This window comes from Chaetodon trifascialis, chromosome 2 (genome assembly GCF_039877785.1).
Source record: "Chaetodon trifascialis isolate fChaTrf1 chromosome 2, fChaTrf1.hap1, whole genome shotgun sequence".
NCBI lineage: Eukaryota > Metazoa > Chordata > Actinopteri > Chaetodontiformes > Chaetodontidae > Chaetodon > Chaetodon trifascialis.
In genome coordinates, this window is record NC_092057.1 from 31,504,414 (window position 1) to 31,528,439 (window position 24,026).

At 41.6% G+C, this 24,026-nt stretch overlaps 1 protein-coding gene across 4 annotated transcripts in view; it reads right to left on the minus strand.

Moving 5' to 3' along the window:
• Window positions 1-24,026, minus strand: part of LOC139347667 (glutamate receptor 2-like) — a 236,651-nt gene that overhangs the window by 119,644 nt on the left and 92,981 nt on the right. For all 4 annotated transcript variants that reach the window (XM_070987431.1, XM_070987415.1, XM_070987407.1 and 1 more), the window contains exons 5-8: window positions 16,697-16,771; window positions 14,327-14,380; window positions 13,817-13,975; window positions 11,290-11,457 (exon numbers count right to left, since the gene is read on the minus strand). In XM_070987431.1, coding sequence (XP_070843532.1) covers window positions 11,290-11,457; window positions 13,817-13,975; window positions 14,327-14,380; window positions 16,697-16,771 — 456 coding nt within the window. The remainder of the gene's footprint in view (window positions 1-11,289; window positions 11,458-13,816; window positions 13,976-14,326; window positions 14,381-16,696; window positions 16,772-24,026) is intronic.

Sequence of the window (24,026 nt, forward strand, 5' to 3'; positions counted from 1 at the left end):
GGGGAAGCATGCCATGTCTACGAATGCCCTTTTTTTGTGAGCCTGCAAGGAGCAGACACCCATTGGAAATTAAATGAACTGTGCCACATTATGAGGCTGTGAAAACAGAGTAATCATTTGTGTGATCACTCTGCTGATGGAAGATTGCAACAGACCCAGGTCATCACTGCTGCACTGTTGCATTTTTTAAGTTGCCAAATACCTTTGTATTATGATCACTTTCATTTCTGGCATAATAACATTATTGTACTGGGAACTCAAATGAGATTGAGTACAAACATTATCCTTGCATCTAATTGTAGTGGTTCATTAACTCAATGTCATTCAGTGAATTTTTCTCCAATCTCATTCTCTTTCAGCCATTTTCTCCCCTGCTTCTGAAACTCTTAAGCCTCTTAAAAGTCCTCCCTACTCCTACTTTTGTCTTTACCAGATTCCACTAGTCTTAACTGTAAGGGGAAATTCTGAGAAAACATAATTTTAAAATGTATAGGTATAAAGCCAAACTATAGGTATAGATACCTTAAATTTGAAGATTGACAGGCAAAATTTCGATTTCCTGAATATAAATATAGATATTTACATAGATAAATAAATAAATCGCCTTATTTTGGAGAACGCCTGGATATATCATTAGGAAAACAGATGTCAAATATGACGATGAGGATAGGGCATCAAGCTGTTGTGTTTCTGAAGTCATAGTTATAGTCATCTGCAAGCATCTATTTGCAAAAACAAGGGGGTGAAGTAAAAACCTTCTACTTCTCTGTGTTCAATCTTCTACTACTCAAAGTATTCCCTTCGTCCTCAGTAGTAATGAATTCATGACCTTCTTTTTTGATAAAATTCCTACTATCAGAGACAAAATTTACCCCTTCCTGCCCTCAATAGGTACTGATTCATCTTCAAACACACAAACCACAGAAACAGCTGTGTAACCTGTTGTACATTTAGGCTGCTTTTCTCCTGTCAACCTTCTCCAACTAATTTCAAGAATTTCTTCATTAAATTCATCATCCTGTATTTTTTACCCATAATTAGCACTTCTTTATTAGATATGATCAACCTATCTTTATCAACAGGCATGTCAACATGTACCACAGTCCTTTAAAGTAGCTGTAATAAAACTACTTGTTAAAAGCCTACTCTTGATTCCAGGATTTTAGTTATTATAACTATATACTATTTATAACCTCCCCTTCCTCTCTAAAATCCTTGACAAAGCAATCCATTGTGTGACTTTATACATAATAGTATATTTGAGGATTTCCAATTAAGATTTTGAGTGCATCATGGCACAGAGGCAGCAATGGTTAGGGTTACAAAAGACCCTCTTGTCTATACTAGTCGTGTTAGCACTGCATTCAACACCACTGATCATGATATCCTACTGCAGAGACTGGAAAACTTAATTGACATTAAAAGAACTGCGCTAAGCTGGATTCCTACTTTTCAGATCGATTTCATCAGTTTCTACACGCTCATAATGATTCCTCTGCGCACGCTAAAGCCAGTCACGGAGTTCCACAAGGTTCTATGCTTGGATCGATGCTATTCACCCTATATAGCATTATCAAGAATAACTTCCTGAGGCTAGATGAAACCAATCAATTAACTTAACTCTGAGCATATCGTAGGACATAAAGATCTGGATGACTTGCAATTTTTTGTTACTAAACTTGGACAAAACTGAAATTACAGTTCTTGGCACTGCAGCATGTGGGGGGAGCTGGGAGGGAGTTCAGCATCCTGATGGCCTGGTGAATGAAGCTGTCCCTCAGTCTGCTGGTTCTGGCCCCTAGGCTGCTCATTCTCCTCCCGGAGGACAGGAGGCTGAAGAGGCAGTGGGTGGGATGGGTGGAGTCACTCACAATACTAAGTGCTTTTGCAGGCCAGGCGTGTGCTGTAAATGTCCTGGACGGAGGGGAGGGGGGCACCGATGATCCTCTCAGGTGCTCTTACTATGCACTGCAGGGGCTTCCGGCAGGATACACCGCAGCGACCATACCACAGAGTGATGCAGCTGGTCAGGATGCTTTTGGTGGTTCCACGGTAGAAGATGTGCATGATGGGGACTGGTGCTCTGGCTCTTTTCAATCTGTGAAGGAAGTAGAGGCACTGCTGAGCTTTCTTGGCCAGTGAAGAGGTGTTGCTGCTCCAGGAGAGGTCCTCAGTGTGGTGCACACCCATGAGCTTGGTGCTGCTCACTCTCTCCACAGCAGCACCATTGATGGCCAGTGGGGGGTGCTGGGTGAAGCTCTCCGGAAGTCGACAACAATCTCCTTCGTTTTCTCCACAATGAGAGAGAGATTGTTGTCTCTGCACCATGCGGCCAGTTGGCTCACCTTGTCCCTGTAGTTTGACTCATTGTTGTTACTGATGAGCCCTACCACAGTAGTGCCGTCCGCAGATTTGATGAAGGTTGGTGTTGTGTGTTTGTGTGCAGTCATGGATCAGCAGGGTGAACAGGAGGGGCTGAGCATGCATCCTTATTGTCCAGGTGGGTGAGAGCTGAGTGGGGTGTGGTGGAGATTGCATCATCAGTGGACAGGTTGGCCCGATATGCAAATTGGTAGGGGTCCAGGGTGGGAGGGAGGACAGATTTGATATGGTGCATGACTAACCGCTCGAAGTGCTTCATGATGATGGGGGTCAGTGCCACAAGGGATTTTAGGTGGCACGGTGGTACAGTGGTAACATTGTCACCTCACAGCTGGAAGGTCCTGGGTTCAATTCCTGCCTGGGTCCCCAGGCACTGCTGTCGGCTGGTAGCCCACCGCTCCTGGTCTGCTGTAGAGGAAAGACTTACAGGATGGGTTAAATGCGGAGGAAACAATTTCACAGAAGCATGGCAAAAGCATTGTTGTGTTCACCAAGGCATGGCACATGCATGTTGTGATGTGTTGAGTGTTTAATAAAGTAAGCCTTCTTTTTCTTCTTTTTCTTCTTCTTCTTCACAGACTCCTTGTGTCTCTGCTGTCAGTGAAGTGCCGAGTTATCCTGCTGCTGTACTGCCTCTTTGCTAGTCTGATGCCACAGGACAAGTTGGCTCTTGCTGATCTCAGACCAGCCTCATCACCTCCTCTGATAGCAGCGTTCCGGGCTCTCAGTAGCCTGTGGACTTCCCCTGTCAGCCATGGTTTCTGGTTGGCCTGTACTGTGATGGTCTTGATGTCCATGACATCATCAATGCATTTGCTGATGTAGGCAGTAACAGTGCCTGAATAATCCTGGATGTTGATCTGATGGTTGTAGGTGGCTGCCTGCTTAAACATGTCCCAGTCTGTGGTGTTAAAGCAGTCCTGAAGTGCTGAGTAGGCACCCTCTGGCCACACCCATACATGCTTCAGGACCAGTCTGGTGACTTTGACCTTCGGCCTGTATGCTGGCATCAGCATCACAGTGATGTGGTCTGAAGCACCAAGATGGGGGAGGGGTGAGGCCTTGTATGCTCCTCTCAGTGTTGTGTAAACTAGGTCCAGTGTGTTGTTTCCCCATGTTGGAATGTCAATGTGTTGGTACAACTGAGGAAACACTGTTTTGACATTTACATGGTTGAAATTTCCAGCCACAATGAGAAGTCCCTCTGGATGGGCTGTCTGCTGGGCACTGATGGCTCTGTAGAGTTCACTCAGTGCCTTGTCTCTATCTTGTATCTTGTATCTATCTATCTCTCTATTGTTGTTTCAGCAGGGAGGGATGTAGGCTGCAACTAGCAGGATGGCAGAAAACTCCCTCGGTAGATAGAAAGGTCAGCACTTGATCATCATAAACTCCACGAGGGGTGAACAGTGTCTACAAATCACCACAGCATCTTGACACCAAGCATCCCTGACGTAAACACAGACCCCTCTGCCACGGGTCTTACCTCTTCAATAAGGGCTCTGTCTGCTCGGTAGCATGTTAGCCGGTCCAGCTGGATGGCAGAGTCCGGTATGCTGTTATTGAGCCATGTTTCCGTAAAAACGAAAACACAGCACTCTCTCACGGTCTGCTGGGTCAATCTCAGAAGGTGTATATAGTCCAGTTTTTTGTCCAAGGAGCGTACATTGGCGAGTACGATAGATGGTATAGTCAGCTTGTGTGGATTCGCCAATAGCCTGGCCCAGATACCCCCGTGCTTTCCCCCGCTTCTGCCTCCTTTTGCACCGCCTGTGGCGCTTCCTCTGTGGGTGCGCTGCAGTAGTGGGGGTCGGTGTCGAAACGGGTCGCCGGAGTAGCGGCCAAACCAAGAATTACAAATATACAAAAAATCGCAGATTGTCCTATGCATTCTGTCAAAAGCCTAATGGATATACTGGCATTTTCGCAGCCTGGTTTCTTCCCTTAATGATAATTAATAGGGATGTCCTGATCACATTTTTTTGCCCCAGAGTCCGAGTCATTCGATTTTGAGTATCTGTCAATACCGAGTCCCGATCCGATACTTCTAGAAAACATTATGAAATGAACTAAGAGCAAAGAGTAAGATCCAGGATGTCCCTTATTTTTCTTTTTCTTTTTTTAAACCAATGGCTCTTATATTAACATGTAACACAATTGTGCATGCATGCAGTGCAGTGTATTGTAAACTTCTATGAGGTAGCTTGAATTACAGTCTCAAGTCAGAACAGAACACAGAAATAAAATAACATTTTCTTCACATTAGGAATAGTGTAACATTACGTAAGGGATAATGCCCGACGAGGTGTCCATTATCAGAAATGGAGCAGAAATGGACGACGTGGAGGCGTGAACTGCCCGACGCAAAGCATCTGATGCGAATGGACTTCGCTTTCATTTCTGATAATGGACACCTCGAAGGGCATTATCCCGCTTATACCATGGTCACTTACGAAATAAATAAATATTAAATCAATTATTAATATGTTAATGTTGTTTTTTTACCATAAAAATCGTAAGTTTTTCACAAGAAGCGGCTGAGTGGACTATTTAATATCTCTCGTTGTGACGCGTTGCCAAGGTAACCGGCTCTGGCCACAGAACCTGCAGCTTGGTCGGTCGCAGCTGTTATATTAGGGCCTAATCAGTGGAGGTAAGTGATACAAAGTATCATTTCAGGGGGCAAGTGCACCTCTTACCGCTTGTGTGTGTCCTCTACTGTCTTGCCATTGTGATAAACTGTGAAACAACGTACGAAACACAGACCCGGCCTGTAATCATTGGTAGTTAATAAATACTATTTTATTCTCATTTATTTTTAATCACTATCCCATATATTGTAAATGTGATTAAAAATAACAATGAACATACATATGTATATATATTATTTATCCGATACCTGATCGGGACATAACGTCCGATCCGATCGAGTCTGCAGTTACGCAATCGGCCCCGATTTCCGATCATGTGATTGGATCAGACAACCCTAATAATTAATGTGATCATAACACCTTACACTTTTGTTCATATGCACAAAATTAATGCAATTAATACAAAGAGACACATATCATATTAATGTAATGCCTCTGGATTCTCATGTTGCAGGATTACAGATAAATGTAGTATGTCTCTATGTATGTATGTAATAGGATTTCTTATTATTCATCTTCTCTGTTGTTCAATCGTGAACCAAATGATTTAATCTTCTCTTTACTCAGTTGTAAGCATTCACTACCTTAAAACCAAATGATTAACTATGCCTTTTGATTAGGTGTATGTATGTGTGCTGACCATGACACCTCGGAATTACTCATCTACTGATTAAGGGAACATCCTGCATGATCAAATCTGCTGATTGATCATTGTCCTGACTAAACAACACATTATGACGTGCCTATTGTCCTGACACTGTTCTGCTGGTAGTGTCATCCTATTTACAAGATAATGTATTGTATAAAACGTGATAGAGGTGGGTATTGCCAAGGACCCATGATACGATACGCATCACAATACTTGAGTCACGATACGATATGATATTGCGATATCCAAATTTTGTGATCTATTGCGATATTCCACTTAGTTCACTGAAAAATGTAAAAGGCATTATATATCTTAAAATCCGAGTTGTATGTACATTTGATGATAGTGATAATTCATGGGACACACTGAGTCAAAACAATGTAATTCAAATTATCCATGCCATTTTATTGTAACTATACAAGTGCAAGTTACAACATATTTGCATGAATAACATGAGCTGAGCTAATATGTCGTGGTGGTGTCGTGTTAAATGAGTTCGCAAGTTGGTTGTGTTACCTGAATATTTAATGGGAGCAAAACAGTGTTTGCAAAGAGGGTACTCTTTGTCCAGCTCAGTGTGTGTTTCTCCTTTCCTTTGGAATCCAAAGTACTTCCAAACATCTGCCTTAAAGTTCGAGGGCTTAAACATTGTATTTTCCAGTGAGAACAAAAGGAATGTCACTGGAATGCCATTTTTTTCTTTATTTCATGTAGCTGTTGCAGCTACTTACTTCAGCCTCTTTTTCTCTTAATACTCTGAAACAAGCAAGCATTTATGTCAAAGTCAAAAAATTATCTGTTATCAAACTTTTGTTCTTCACTGGACTCCTAGTAATTAACAGCCATTAGAGATGTAACAGTAACCAAAATCACAGTTTGAGTGTGCCTGCTTTTATGGAAAGGGTTAACATTTGATAATATCAAATTTCTTTTTTTAAAAATGCAACCATTATATAGTGACTCATGACTCTGGGTCATAATTCTTATTGGAAAAAATAACAGAGCATGAACATTCTTACATATGAAGTCATTTTTAAAACGGTTCATCAAGACATTTTAATGAACTACAAGAAGCAATGCTAAGTAGTTTAAGCTTTTCAATTTCACTTCATCAGTCAATATTTTGTCTTTCTCTGTTTTCAAGTTTCAACAGCGACGTGGCTCATCTCAATTTCTAACTTTGTCCAGGTGGAATTTATGTTTAGTATGTACTAAGACATAGATTCATCAGGTTATAATGTTTTTTTTGTTTTGTTTTGTTTTTTGTTTTTTTAATTAAACTGTTTTAGGGAGGTGTTGATTCAACTTTATGATCATTTTAGATTCAGTTTGTGGTGCTGTTGAACTGTATTGCATTACACAGAGAGGTGTTTCTGTTATTTATTCAACCCTGAGGTGGACAACACACCTGTCTCTATAACGCAATACAACTAAAGAGCTATATTTGCAGCAACATGACAGTATGTTACTACCACATAAGTGTGTTAAAATAAAAGAATTTCCTTCTGAAACAGCGAAAAGTTCTGAAGTTTCAAAAAATGGAAGCATGAGGACTGGAAGCATGAATTAGTATTATTCCATTAAGTGGGGTGCTGCAGAGCCAGCTGTGGACTATATCTTGCACAGCTCCATAGAGAAAATTATTAAAGTCTTAATTTAAGGCCACATTTTTCACGACAATTTAAATTAAATGAATGCCACATTTGCCACACTTTAATTTAAAGTGTTGTGACACTTAATGGAATAATAGTAATTCATTACAAGTCCTCACGCTTCCATTTTGTAAAACTTCAGAACTTTACCCAGTTTCAGAAGGAAATTCTTTCATTTTAACACACTTCCGTGGTAGTGACATACTGTCATGTTGCTGCAAATATAGCTCTTGTATCAAAGTCTTTAATACAAGTTTTCACCACCAGTTGTAACTCTCACAAAATGTTGTATAAATCCATAAAAGGGCGAAATGCAACTAGCAATCTGCAGCCCCATCTTCCTCCCTTCAGCCACCGACCTCGAATGAAAGCAACCCCAGGGGAGAGAACACCCCTGCTACCGTGAATACTACATTCAGCCCAGCAGCTGTTAGGAACAAGATAGTGTCCACCTTATGAGAGGTCTTGGTCAGCATTCTGGAAACAGAGGTCTGGGCTGTTCTGGAAGACTAGCTTGCAACTTTAGAGTTCAACATTAAGGCTGTTCAAATTAAATAAAAGGAGTTTAAAACTGCTGTGTCAGAAGTGACGGCATTAAACAGCATGGTGTGCTCTCCTGACACTGCATGAAAAGTCACATTTCCGTCAATTTCCGTCACTGTAAATTGCCGTGGAAGTTCTCCCTCAGCCACTGTGACCATGAGGTGTTAAAATGCAAATGTAAATGCTGCAAAGCTATACAAATGCAAATTGGGATTTTGTGTTTGTGTGTGTATGTGTGTGTGTGTGTGTGTGTGTGTGTGTGTGTGTGTGTGTGTGTGTGTGTGTGTGCTGTGCCTACAGAATACAAAGATTTTTTTTTTTTTCATGAGGATTTAAAAGTGTGTTTAAATAATTTTATAGGTTACATACAGGATAAGTGTCCTGACTCTCAAAGGTCTTTAATTTTCCACTTAAATTGCTAAATCAAAATTGTGAAAATTAAAGCATCTACAGTTCTTGGACACTGGTCACAATTTTTCGCATTTTGCCACCACAACACCAGATGAACAATGCTTGTGTGATTAGCTTGCAAAATTCCAGAGTAAGTCCACTGATGATTCTTTAATTAGGAATAAAAAGGGAACACACCAAAGTAACGTTTCTTTTTTTATTTTCGATGATGTCACTTTAGAAAATCAATTTAGAAAATCAAAGTACCTAACAAAATCACAGCATGTTTTTCATTTACGCAACAAAAAAGGTCTCGCGAGAAATTCCGAGAGCGCGACCTCGCATATGATTGGACGCCTCCTCTGACGCAATGACGTCGGCAGAAAACGACCTCGGCGCGTTTGTGAACGCGAATCGAGCTTGGATTACAACAGTTACGTTTCGCGTCCTGCTAAACTTTAACTCTGTTCATACAATGGCCGGACGTCGTCTTCAGTTCATCCCAGAAGGCACTCCTTTGCGATGAGTGGACGGCCTGGCTGCGGAGCGACCATATCCAGAAAGTCCAAACAATTTAGAGAAGAAACTGCTGAGCGTCTTCAGTGGATTGTCTCGGCTGCTAACGCAGCTGATGGCGCATTTGCGAGGAGAATGGCCGTGACAAAAGCCAGACTGCTCGCTCTGGAGGAGCAGCCCCGACCGAACTGCAGCTGCGGAGACGAAGAGACGGGTGCGTAAGTTACGTACGTAACGTTAGCATTTAGTACCACATTGTGCAGTTTTTAGGGCGCCAAACCTTAATTATTCTTATTGCACTACGTTCCGAACGTTTGGTAATCGTTCACGTTACATTTAACATTACAACGTATTTTGTATTTTAAAGGAAAAGGTGCGACGTCTTGCACAATAGTGACGGACACGACAGGCGATATGAACCTGAGCAGGGGTAAGTTAATAAAATACACAGGAAATATTCTGTAGAATATAAGTAAACGTAAACGTAAACGTTGCATGACCTGTACTTTTTGTGTTTTACAGACTAAACTTGCCCCACAACGAAATGGTGACGTCATATTTGATGTCGACTTTAACTCGGAGTCCAGACATGGATGGTGTGGACAGCAGTCTTTTAAACCCTTTCTGTTGTTTTTACTGAAGCCTGCCTTCATTATTTCAAACCAATATATATTTTCTTCCAGTGGCCTGTAAGACATATTATGAGATGGTGTGGAGGAGCTTCAGGTATGCCCAGCCAGCTCTTTCAGTTCAGGCAGCAACTGTGAAGATTTCAGCTCGCAGCAGACAAAGAAGGAAGCAGGTAAGAGTCCCATGAATGCTGCTTTATTTTCACAACAATGTAAAAATGGGCTGAATTTTATTTATTATCTGCATTGTTTTTGACAAACATGCTCACATATGTTATCATGCGTTAATGTTTCTTAGCAGTACTAATATTATATTAATACCTGTATTTACAGCTGCTGGAAGCAAGAAGGAGTGTCCTAGCTCTCCAAACTCTGCCAGACACTGCAAGATCGGCTGGAGAGCGACCCAAAGTATGTGGCGACACATCACAAGAGGCTTCACATCGAGTCCCCTTCAAAGCGACAGGCACCAACTCAGTATGACCCAGAGGCAGCAAAGAAGCATTTCCAAAGGCCTTGACTCAACTGTTCAACTGTTCATAGACTCTTTTTCATGCACCATGGACCAGCGGCATGGCCCAACCCAGAGACTCTTATCAGTGAACCCCTCTGCACATTTCCTTGCTTTTTTTCCCCAGTAGTCACTGATTTTACTTGGTTGATCCTTGTTAATGTGTGTGTCACGAGACTTTTTTTCAAAATGTTTCTGTCAACTGTGTTCTTTGTGTTCTGCTGTGTGGTAGTGTAGAAGGTGGATTGCCAAATAAATCAATGAATCATCAATCAAATAAAATATATATGTCATTTATATATATACAGAAATATAACAATATAATAACTATTTTTTATATATTAACTTATTATATAATATATGAATTTAATATGTATTTATTATTATTATTATTATTATTATTATTATTATTATTATTATTATTATTATTATTTGTGGCGCACAGATGACCAATAGCAGCAGAGTTGTCATCCAATCACATGATCACTCACTCATGTGATTGGAGTTGCTATCCAATCACATGATGGTTTCCTTTTAAAATGCCTGTGGAATCATCTAATGGTTGTTTGTGAAGTCAGCAGGCCAGCCTGAGTAGATCAACGTCGGTAGCATTCATGTGCTAATTAGAGCTATTCGCACCTTCGCGAAGGCGTGATTAACCACACCCCCCGCCGACAGATGGTTCGTTTCCGACGATTTTCGGAGCCGGCGAAGTTCCCCGTAAACTTGCCGTAAATCGCCGAAAATCAACGAAATTCGCGGGGATTTACGGGTCGAAAATTTGGTTTTTCATGCAGTGTGAACAGACATTATTCGCTGCAGCACCAGGGGAAGAAAGCCATGCAGAATTAATTAGTATAAAAGAGATACAAAGACAAAAACTAGAGATAAGGTTGGGAGGAATGTCAGGATCATTGGTATACCAGGCGGCCCTGGTAGCTGCACTGCAACCTCTGTTTCTGGCCTTCTGCAAAGAGCATTTGATCGGAGTGGGTTGCTGCTGCTGGACAAGGCCAACTGAACACTACAACCAGAGCCCGACAGACATGGGTACTCCCTTTGTGCACTCCCTATCAAGTCTTTTGGTTGCTGGATGACCTTGCATTAACACCCCGTCTTGAGCCAATGCAACGGCCTCATTCAAATGAATGAGAGGGCTGCATTCATCCAGGGCTACATCCTGGACATCTGAGCTTCCCAACAGCAATTGACATATGAGAATTTTCAAAGTGGTCTCTCTTTTCAGCCTCATTTCTCTCCCTTCATTTGTCTCCCTCACAAGACTTACCACTAATTATTTCCAGCTTTAACAAAACTGGGTCAGTCAGTCACTCTTCATACTAAGGAGGGTATAACTCACAGTTACCTGTTTTAGGGCACGTTCAATCTCCACCCCCTGTGCCCAGGGCACTGCAGGATTGGCAAGACAGTCTCCACTGTTGCCACGACGACTCATGTCTATTCTCTGCTTGTGAAGGAAGCGGAATGCCTCAGTCATCACGTGGACAGCATCATAGGTGAGGGCTGAGGTATACTGAAAGAAATATTGGTAAAAACATTATAACCTCAATAACCCCATATGTCAGTGGTGACCTGAGATAACAAATGTTGAACCATTGTCTTTGTGCTACCTGCTGTGTGGTTCTTATATTATGTACAAGGACCTTTGGTTAAAATCTGAAAGCCATTATCGACCGGAGGTACCATGACCTGTTTAACTGCATCTGACAGTCTGGCAGCTCATTATTACAATATGAATACATGAAAAAAGAAAAGAAAAGAAAAGCCAAATTCAGGAATTTTACAAACAGAAAGAAAAATACCAACAACTCACTCTGTGCTTTGAATTTGAATGGACCTCCCACCTGCATGTGCCTCTCCTCCCACATGTGTATTTTGCACTCTGTACTGTGCACCAAAATATCACATGCACAAGAAAGGAGAATTTCAAGGTCAGGGAAATAGCAAGCGGTTGGAGTGCTGGCAGCTGAGCCGCTGTAAACCAGGCAAGGCTCCAGGGCCGGATGGTAATCAGGCAGAGGTGCTGAGGGAGTGTGCCATGGAGTTTTCTCCCATTATACACTCTGTCTTCTGGGATTTGTACAGGACTGCCTCAGTGCCCACCCTATGGAAAACATCCACAATCATACCAGTACCCAAGAAACCCCGCCAATCAGAACCAAACCATTACTGCCCAATTGCACTCACCTCAATAATCATGAAATGCTTGGAGAAGCTGGTTCTCAACATCATCCTTCCAACTGTCAAACCATGCTTGGACCCAAACGAGTTCACCTACAAGGCCAAAAGTGGGACTGAGGATGCAGCAGCATGTCTCCTCCACCCCCTCTTACAACACCTCGAATCACCCAGTAACTTCACCAGACTCCTCCTCATTGACTTCAGCTCAGCTTTAATGCAATCCGGCACCACCAGAAAACCAAGAAACTCCATTACCTGAATGTTCCACCATTTCTCATCCACTGGTTACACAGCTTCCTCAGTGACAGGACACAATCCATCAAAGTGGGGAGAACAACATCCTCATCCTCCATCACCAACACTGTAACCCACAAGGTTGTGTCCTGAGCCCCTTCCGGTTTACTCTCTACACCAATGCCTGTGTCAGTCCCTCACCCATCATCACACACTTCAAATACTAAGACGACACTGCAGAAGTATTCAATGATAATAACTTGGTGGCAAGCTACCATGACTCCATTTCCCATCTCACACAATGGTGAGACAATCACTGGCTGTTAAATGTCTCCCAAACAAAAGGACTGGTCTTCAATTCCTCCAGCACACACAGGTCAGTCTCTTAACCCCACCCAGCAGTATCAATGGGGAAGCTGTTCAGTGTTTACCCTAGTTTTATAGGTTTTTTCTTTTTTTTTTTTTCCTTTTTTTTTGGGGGGGGGGGGGGGATCCACGAAGTATGCAGCTTTTGTCAGTGCAGTGCATCTTTTCATATCTCTATCTCTTGATATGGGAACTCAGAAACGTGTGGGGTACTGCCCTGTAGAAAATGACATCACCCTAGACAAACTCAACTTTGAACTACACACAATTGACTTCCATAAACTGTGCCAACAAACACTCCCCGCCATCTGCAAACTTAGAGCACTTTCCATTGCCCCCCACCTTCGACTGCTACTTTAGAGCACTTTCCATTGCCCCCCACCTTCTGCTCCCCCTGTTTCTTTAATATGTTGTCAACCCTCTCCAAGAACACAGGAACAAGCAATTACACAAATCACACACAAGGCTGCCAAGATCTTTGGGATCCCAACCCCCAATCTCCCAGACCTCATTCACACAGCCACTGCACGAAGAGCTAACGCCATAGTACTTGACCCTCTCAACCCACACTTTGTGCTCCTCCCATCTGGTCAGCATTACAGGTTACTGGCATAGACGAAAGTGCAATTCAGCAGGAGTTTTGTACCCTCTGCCATGAGAACTGAAACAGACTGTAATGTGCATGAGTTTCTGTATGTAAAGTTTGAGAATGTGGTGGTTGTGGGTGTATGGTGTGGATTCATATATGTATTTCTCTGTACTCTGATGTTGTGTGGGATTGATGTATGTATCTGTCAAATTTGATGTTTTTCTCTCCAGTTTGATGTATGTATTTGTGTAAGATGAGGTTGTATGGAAGCTGGAAATAATTTTCCCTGCAGAAGTAACAAAATAAATCTAAATTACATATTGGAGTTAGATTTAGATTTGAGTTAGATTATTAAACACAACATTAGCATTATTATCTTATACTGATGCTTGGACTAGCTCTATGTAATCTGAATCCTCCTCACACAGCATATTGCTTTCCTGGAACAATTTCAAATAACTGAAACTACCCTATGAACTAAAGTTGAATGTGCAAATCTTACTCTGATTCGTGTATCAGCTCCAGGATACTCCTTCTCTTCCAGAGCCTCCCACCGTTGGTCAAACTTTGCTACCACAGGATCATCAAAATCTACGATCTGAAAGCCAGATACATTTGCACCTCCATACTGGATTTTAGAGAGGTCGCCATCCACAAAACCCTGGAAAAGATTAACAGTATGAAAATAAATAAATAAATAAATAAATAAAAAATCAATTGAAAATTGGATTTACATTTACCCCTTTGTGCAAATGTTGCTCACACTTTATCTTTAGCTGAGACCATGCAGGCCATGTAGTCTGTTTCCTGATATTGACCAGTATTAACAAAACCTATAAGAGAGGTGTACTCATTTACGTGATTTACCATGTAGCGCAGTGAAAAAGAGTGATGGTTAACACTGCTAACAATTTCTATTACCATTACCTTTTCAAGTTGTTATTACCATGTCTTATCAGCCATAAATAAGAAGAATTTGGTCTGGTTGAAACAGAGACAGACAGTGACTCACCAAGTTAGCGATGATATAGTGGTATCCCTTCACATGCCTGCCTATAGTGATCACCTGATAGGAAAACAATACAAACCATGTCAGTAATACACAAAAGGAAACTAATAAACTGTCATTAAAATCCTTCTGTTTTTTAACATTTACCAGTCTACTGTTCCTGTCCTGTGAAAAAAATGTATCTCCAAATGATCTACTTTCCATGAGATAAAAAAAATAGGTTACGAGGAGAAGAGACTGTCAGAGATAGATAGCAATAGAAAGCAGTGTTGAACAGGTGAGTCTTAAGTGATTTTTTGAAAATGGAGAGTGAGGAGGAATCTCTGATGGCTTTACACTGCATAAAAAGTAGTCTGTCAATCATTGTCACTGTATATTACCGTGGAAGTTCTCACTCAGCCCCTGTGACCGTGAGGTGTTAAAATGCAAATGTAAATGCTGCAAGCTATACAACTGCAAATTGTGTGTGTGTGTGTGTGTGTGTGTGTGTGTGTGTGTGTGTGTGTGTGTTCTGTGCCTACAGAATACAAAGATTTTTTTTTCATGAGGATTTAAAGGTGTGTTTAAATAATTTTATAGGTTACATACAGGATAAGTGTCCTGACTCTCAAAAGCCTTTCATTTTCCATTTAAATTGTGAAAATCAAATTGTGAAAATTGAAGCATCTACAGTTCAATTTTTCGCATTTTGCCACCACAACACCAGATGAAAAATGGTTGCGTGATTAGCTTGCAAAATTCCAGCAGGGTAAGTCCACTGATGATTCTTTAAGTAGTAATAAAAAAGGGAACACACCAAAGTAACTTTTCTTTTTTTAATTTTCGATGATGTCAAACAGTTTAAAGAAATTTACATATTTTATAAATATGCAAGGAGTGGGTGAGGGTTTCTGCAGCTCTGGAGGAGAGCAATGGCCAGAGTCAGGCAAAGTTCTTGAGGTAAAGAAAACTGTTTTGGAGATGTGTTTCATGTGCTGGTCAAATGAGAGGGTTTGGTCGAAGATGATGTCAAAACTTTGGATGCGAGGGGAGATATTTAGGGTGATGCTGTGGGTGGATTTGGAGAGTGATGTTGATCCAATAAATATGATTTCTGATTTGCTACAGTTTAGTTTGAGGAAATTGGCTTGAAGCCAGGATTTTATTTCAGTGATGCAGTTTGTCAGGGTTGAGTGGGTGGCAGCAGAGATTGTCTTGGTGGAAATGAGGAGCTGGATGTCATGAGCAAAGCAGTAAAACTGGAGATCATGTGGATTATGTAAATGAGAGGACCTAGATACATGATGAAGAGCAGGGGGCAGAAAACTGAACCCTGGGGGATGCCTTGGGGGGAGGGGAGCAGTGAGAGATTTTGGTATCAGAGAGAGGAGGTCATATGTGATTTCCCATCCTCACTAGTTTCTACAAAAACACCATAGAGAGCATCTTGACCAGCTGCATCTCTGTGTGGTGTGGAGGCTACAGTGCTGCTGACTGGAAGAATGTGAGGAGAGTGGTGAGGACAGTGGAGAAAATCATTGGGACTTCTTCCCCCTCCATTCAGGACAATGCACCCAAATGCTGCATGTCCCATGCCAGAAACATCATCAGGGACTCCCCACAACCCCACAATGGTCTGTTCTCCCTGTTGGCCTCTGGAAACAGGTTCTGCAGCATTCAGTGCAGGACTTCCAGGTCCAGCTTTTTCCCCCAGGCCATCAGACTGCTGATCTCTAAATGAATATTTTTGCACCATTGTTACCACCTTAGGTCACTCTTCACAACTGCACTTTAAATTATCCTTAGTATATATTTATGCTGCTTATTTTTAACTTATTGCATTTTTCTGCAGGTTATTTATAGGTTATAGGTTAACTGTTCTATTTAACATACCTGTACATTTCACTGCACTCTTGCTCAGAACCACCACAAAATTGTGTTTGAAACATGGAATGCCATTCCTGACACTTGACAGAACATGAAAAAAGTATGCATTTGGAGTCCTGTCAATCTTTGCATCCACATGCTTATGCGAGCAGATTTTCTCCAGCATGAAGTACATAAAAAACTGGCATATTTGTATGTTTGCTCTTTTTAAAGCCAATATGCTATGGTTTTATGTTTTATTAATTTGTGGGCTGCTACAACTACAACAAAAATAAAGCTCAACAAGAAAAAGCTCTTTTTAAAAAATAAAATCATCTAATGCAATTTGTCTGAGTAATCTCAGAATATCTAAGAGGACACTTGGAAATGGTGTTGTACTTGACAAAGATATCCAGTACTGTAGCACCTTGAATAGGTAAAGGAACCTTACTTGGTGATGGATGGATGTTACTACTTAAATTCCATGTTATTAGTAGTAATAGTAAGTGTGGCAAGATTGGAATCAACCTGCTCCATGATGTCTTTGACTTTGTCTTGTTCACAGTCCAGGATGATGCGTCGCTCCTTACGGATCTCCAGGTCCTAAAAAACACAAGTATTTAATAATATTCAACATCAAAGTCCTTAATGTTGAGTTAACATTAAAAAGTACTGTCGCGTGACATTTTAAGTAATGTATTTAAATGCAACCAAAGAGCGAGATAAGTAGAGAGTGATTTACCAATACCAGGTGTATGTGATAACCAGTTGTCCTGTTGTTGCCAGACAGTAAAAAAGTCAAGACATTGTGGAGATCTGCAGAGAACACTCTGCACACACATGTGTCTTCCCTCCATGCTGCATGTATTAAAGAGACCTGATTCATCACACCGAGTCTGTAATTCTTTGGGGAATTAGCAACTCTCAACGATCACCAGGGAGAATTTCCCTTACAAGATAGTTGTGCCTTCTCATTAAATCAGCAACTGGACAGATGTGATATCAGTTTCTTGAGTAAGTCGTAAACTACTTGATTCAGTGCTTGAATGGTGAATGAACCTGTCTCACTCTTTCATTTTGTAGATGGTTCTATGCTTTTTCTAAGATCATCCTAGCTCTGTGGCCTTTCACCACGGAGCCTAGATGTAGGCTGTTTGATGAGTCTGTGTTGTCATCATGTCAGGTTAAACTGTAGGTGGTGTCTGAAGTCTACAATTTTCCTGGCAGTTCTCTAACACTCCCATAGGATTCTAAGGGTGTTCTTCCAATACTCTCTGAGTACTGGCATTCTCATATACTATATAGGATAGAGGGTCTACAAGTTTACATAAGCTGTGGCTTTTGTCAACTCAGCCATCAGCCCAAAACAACATGATCATAACGGGGATGTGGTAAAATCATAAATATTCACTAATGAGTATATCTCAGACTTGGAAATATACAGTATGTATATATGTGGTGTGGGACTATATTTGTCAAGTGTGATGTATTCTGGCCGGTTTGATATATTTGTGTACTGTGAGGTTGTACTCTGATGTTGTGGACAAATAAATCTAAATCTAAATGTGTGAACATGCAACTTTGGACTACAAACATAGCTACAGACATTCAAGGCATATGAACTGTGTATAAACTGTCACTATTATTCCATGACCATGATTTTTTTGGACCGTATAAAATCAATATTTAACAGGAATTTACTGTAAATATTGTGTAAATATTTGGATAGTCACTTAAAAAAAAAAAGCCTAATGCTGTCAAAATACTATTAATGGCCTTTAAAAGAAAAAAAAGTATAAAGACTTTATTTATGATTATTTTATCTATTTTTTTTATATTCTAGAGATGTTTTATAATGACTTTTATATTGACTTTTTTTAATCTAGATCTTTTAAGATCTTTAATCTTTTAATATAGACTGTAAAAATGGAGATAATGTTTATAGTAAATATTTGTGTTGTTGATTTGTATTTGTATATTTGTATTGATTGATCTAATGAGTTTTACATTTTGTCATTATTAATACAAATTCAATAATTACAGTATCATTAAGGATATTCTTATTCTTATTATTATTATTAAAAAACACATCCAGACATCCCCAACACTGACAACCTCTGACAGCACTTATTCATTGTTGCATACTTGTCATGAAGTATTCTAAAATACTTCATACATTTGTCATGAATATTCCCATCTCCCATCTTTTGTCTTTGTAGTCACCCCTTTACACACCCACCTGTTTCTATTCATGTCATTATTTCGTAGCTGTTTGTTTATTTATTTTTCTTTCTTACCCTCTCTACTCCTCTGCCACCATAGTATTATTAAGGTACATAAGAATTGTCCTGATGGCTGGAAACACATTCAGGGCACTGTAATGGGTCTCTCTTGGAATGGGCAGCATGAGGAAGAAAGGCTGGACCAACCTTTTCCTCTTTTCCTCATTTTTCCTCATTTAAATAAAATTTCCTGTCAATCCCGAATAAACTGGGCCTCTCCTTAGGGTCTGGGAGCATTTTTATAGACATGCACACGCGAACACGCGAACACGCACGCACGCACGCACGCACGCACGCACGCATGCACACACACACACACACACACACACACACACACACACACACAGCCATGTTTCCAGAATTTTCAGGGACATAGACTCACATAGACTTACGTTCATTTCCTGAAGACTTAGACACACACAAAACCTTTATATTTTTGCACACACCATGGGACTATGAGAAACATTATTTCAATCCCTCTCTATAAATCCTGTAATAAAGTTGACGTTGGCTTTTTTTTTTTTTTTTACTTTGATACACAAACATCAAACCAGCATAACATACAGCTAGAGCTTAGCCCACTGTTACTTCCTGTGAAGTTCTGTGAACTGGCCTCTGTTCCCAGTTTTTGTCTTCCTTGTGCTGTTTGGTCAGTGTTTCGTCTTTTGTCTTTCAATAACAATTAAAAAGAAATTGGAGTGTACAATAGACTAGGGATGTCCCGATCACGTTTTTTTGCCCCCGAGGTCCGTGTATATTTGCCAATTAGATTTTCCGTTTTGAAATGGGTATTAAAAAATAAAAAACGAGTGATTATTTGATTTTCATTTTAAAATACAAAAATTTAAATTGAAATACAAGGCGTTTTTCCTTTTCATGATCAAAAAGGGATATACGCAATTTGAAAAATGCTTTGATTTTAATTTTCTATTTAGAATAACAAAAAATAAAACCACTCCCCGATCTGAACGTGTTCTGTTATTGGATTTCTGTGCTAGTCGCAGTTTGTCCACAACGAACACCATGTTTAAGCATAAGGGTGTCCATCAGTGCACGTGGCACCTGGACACCCTAGGCCGGAGGTCAATGATCGACTTTGTAGTCGTATCATCTGACCTTCGGCGGTATGTCTTGGACACTCAAGTAAAGAGAGGGGCTGAGCTGTAAACTGATCACCACCTGGTGGTGAGTTGGATTCGCTGGCAGGGGAGGAAGCGGGACAGACTTGGCAGACCCAAACGTACCGTGAGGGTCTGTTGGGAACATCTGGCAGAACCCGCTGTCAAGGAGGTTTTCAACTCCCACCTCCGGGAGAGCTTCGACCAGATTCCAAGGGAGGTTGGAGATATTGAGTCCGAATGGACCATGTTCTCCACTTCCATTGTTGATGCAGCTGTCCGTAGCTGTGGCCGTAAAGTTGGCGGTGCCTGTCATGGTGGCAACCCCCGAACCCGGTGGTGGAAACCGGAAGTAAGGGATGCCATCAAACTGAAGAAGGAGTCCTATCGGGCCTGGCTGGCTCATAGGACTCCTGAGGCAGCTGACGGGTACCGGCAGGCCAAGTGCGCAGCAGCTCGGGCGGTTGTAGAAGCAAAAACTCGGGTCTGGGAGGAGTTTGGGGAGGACAACTGGTCGGCCTCGAGGAAATTCTGGCAAACCTCGGCGCCTCAGGAAGGGGAAACAGCTTTCTGTCAACACTGGTTACAGTGGAGATGGGGAGCTGTTGACCTCGACTGGGGATATGGTTGGGCGGTGGAAGCAATACTTCGAGGATCTCCTCAATCCCACTGTCAAGTCTTCCGTAGAGGAAGCAGAGACTGGGGACTTGGAGGTCGATTCATCTATCACCGGGGCTGAAGTCACTGAGGTAGTTCGCAAGCTCCTCTGTGGCAAAGCGCCGGGGGTGGATGAGATCCACCCTGAGTACCTCAAGTATCTGGATGTTGTAGGTTTGTCTTGGTTGACACGCCTCTGCAACATCGCATGGCAGACGGGGACAGTGCCTCTGGACTGGCAGACTGGGGTGGTGGTCCCTCTTTTGTGTGTTACAACTATCGGGGGATCACACTCCTCAGCCTCCCTGGGAAAGTCTATTCCAGGGTACTGGAGAGGAGAATCTGGCCGATAGTTGAACCTCGGATTCAGGAGGAACAATGCGGTTTTCGTCCTGGCCGTGTAACACTGGACCAGCTCTATACCCTCCACAGGGTGCTTGAGGGTTTATGGGAGTTTGCCCAACCAGTCCACATGTGCTTTGTGGACATGGAGAAGGCATTTGACCGTGTCCCTCGCGTCATTCTGTGGGAGGTGCTCCGGGAGTATTGGGTTGGTGGCCCTCTGTTGAGGGCTGTACAGTCCCTGTACAACCGGAGCAGGAGCTTGGTCCGCATTGCTGGCAGTAAGTCAGACCTGGTCCCGGTGCATGTTGGACTCCGGTAGGGCTGCCCTTTGTCACCGGTTCTATTCATCATTTTTATGGACAGAATTTTTAGGCAAAGCCAGGGGCCGGAGGGGGTTCGGTTCGGGAGCCGTCAGATTTCGTCTCTGCTTTTTGCGTATGATGTTGTCTTGTTGGCTCCCTCGAGCCAGGACCTTCAGCATGCACTGGGGTGGTTCGCAGCCGAGTGTGAAGCAGCTGGGATGAGAGTCAGCAGTCAAGTGGAGGAGTTTAAGTATCTTGGGATCCTGTTCACAAGTGAGGGAAGGATGGGTAGCGAGATTGACAGGCGGATCGGTGCAGCGGCTGCAGTAATGCGGTCGCTGTACCGGTCTGCTGTGGTGAAGAAGGAGCTGAGCCGAAAGGCGAAGCTCTCGATTTACCAGTCAATCTACGTTCCTACCCTCACCTATGGTCATGAACTTTGGGTCATGACCGAAAGAACGAGGTCCTGGATACAAGTGGCTGAAATGAGTTTCCTCCACAGGGTGGCAGGGCGCTCCCTTAGAGATAGGGTGAGGAGCTCTGTCACCCGGGAGGAGCTCAGAGTAGAGTCGCTGCTCCTCCACATCGAGAGGAGTCAGCTGAGGTGCCTCGGGCATCTCTATCGGATGCCCCCTGGACGCCTCCCGAGGGAGGTGTTCCAGGCATGTCCCACCGGGAGTAGCCCCTGGGGAAGACCCAGGACACGCTGGGGTGACTATGTCACTCGGCTGGCCTGGGAACGCCTTGGGATCCCCCCGGAAGAGCTGGGGGAAGTGTCCGGGGAGAGGGAAGTCTGGGCATCCCTGCTCAGACTGCTCCCCCCGTGACCCAGCCCCGGATAAGCGGGAGAAAATGGATGGATGGATGGATGGAAAAAATAAAACCAGTAAGAGACAGAAGAGAAAAAAGGTCAGTTTTTTCATTTTCTGAGACCGGATGTGGTCATCAACAAGTGTGGCATTATTATTATTATTATTATTATTATTATTATTATTATTATTATGTAGTTCTCATATTTTAAAAAATAAAATCTTAATACATTTAACACCCCCGTTTTATTTTTATTTTTATTTTTATTTTTTTAACCGGAAGTTCCCACACCCTCTTGTAAGTTAGCGCTGACTGTACCGTGATGAAGCCCCTGACAATAGTAGTGGACATCTTACAAGGGGTGAGTGCACCTATGGGGCTGTACTACCAACACACTCAAGCCTGATGTCAAAGACTCTTGCCCTGAAAGATGACCTCTCTAGAATGACAGCCAGCATTCCAGATGTCATTGTAAAGGTAAGATTATTATTTGATAATTGATTTGGGTGGGTTTGTTGAATTTATTATACCATTCATGGTGGGCAGATGTTACATTTTGTTTGTTTTAAGAAGTGAGTACAATTATTAAAATGATAAGAAGAATATAATAAAAGATCAATTATTTATTCCTTGTTCAATATCAGGGATATTGATCATCATTAATCAAGGTTCGTTTTGATGCTGTACTGGATAGCCAAGAAGGACCACTTGTCCCAAGTTCAAACTTTGATGGCTGGGAGAGAGCATGTGAAGGAGCTTCTAACAGCGGAGTGTAGTAAAGCTGCTCCTGCAGCTGACAATGCTAATGTGTCCCAACTGGCAGCCAGCCCAGCTGAAATGGACTTTTTTGGTTTTGAGAACCAGCCCACAGAAAGCCTCTCAGCAGAAATGACTCCGACTGACTTTTTACGGTCAGGGTATGAGCTTGAGATTCTGAATCAGTTCCCAAACCTCAAAAAGATGTACATGAAATACAACACTCCACCTCTATCCAGTGCACCAGTGGAAGAGCTGTTCAGTTTAGGTGGATTGGTGCTTTCCCCAAAAAGGAACAGACTGTCTGATAGGAGGTTTGAGAAGCTTCTGCTGATGCGATATAACTACTGTTTCACTCTGAAAGAAAACAAGAAAACATAGGGCCTTGTCAGGGTAGCCATAAAATGAGACTGGACTAACAGCCTAACTGTGGCATGCAATTTTCTGTTTTGGTAAACTCATTGTTACTCTTCTCTGTACTTTACCAACTGTTAAAAGATGTAAATGTTAATAATTTGGAATACAGTCAGGGGAGACTTTGATTTTAACTATTTTATTGCTATATTTTATTTACATCTTTTCATACAAAGGAGTATACACACAAAAAAGATTTTTATTTTATATGCTGGCATATGCAGAAATATAAGTTAACAGAAGAAAGACTTGCTTTATTTTATTAAAATATGGTGAAATGTGCAGAAAATAGGTTTAAATGTTCAAGTCAGAGACTGTTGCTTGATGCAATGTGCATAAAGTTAAAAGATTGAAACTCATTAAACAAGTTTTAAAAGAGTTTCATTTGATTCAATTTTATATGATGGAATATGCAGAAAGAACAGAATTACTTTCTTGGAGAAGTAAATAATCAGTAATCATAACTAATTACTTTTTCCAAGTAACTTGACCAACACTAGTTGTCAGTCATGTGCAGACTACAAGATGAGACCTGTCAAGAAATTCATAAGTCAAATTATAATAAATACATTTTTATTTCCGACCCTTTCTCAATGAACATTTTTCAGTGACATGACGATATTATCATATGATATAGGGGAGGATGAAATGACAATGAATCAATTATTATATAATCAATTAAATTACATCTAATTAATTTATAAAAAATGTGAGGTGGTGGGAGAGCGTCATAGACTCATGACTCCGGTCAGTGAAGAGCGTTTTCAGTGACATTTTAGATCTTTACTATATATCTGTGACTTGCAACTGATAGCAGCATTAACTAAGAGCATTTAAGAATTGAGAGGGAGATCAGCTCCTCTCTGCGTGACTGTGTGAACACAATACAGCTGTTGCAGTCACCAGATTAACAGATTAACTTTCTGTTCGGTACACAGGGTAAGCTAGCTGAGTTAGCCAGTTAGCTTATCACTATCATATTATCGTTAGCCTCAGAGAGCAACACCCTGCTTTAAAGCTAGTAGCTGGCTATACCTTGATAAATGTTACTTTATGTATTCTTTTTTTTCCTGAAATATGCAACTGAGTTTATCAGCACTCATGTCTTCTTCCCTGAGACACACTCGCTTGCTGTTGCGAAACACGACGTACTGATCCATATCGGTCGGGTTTA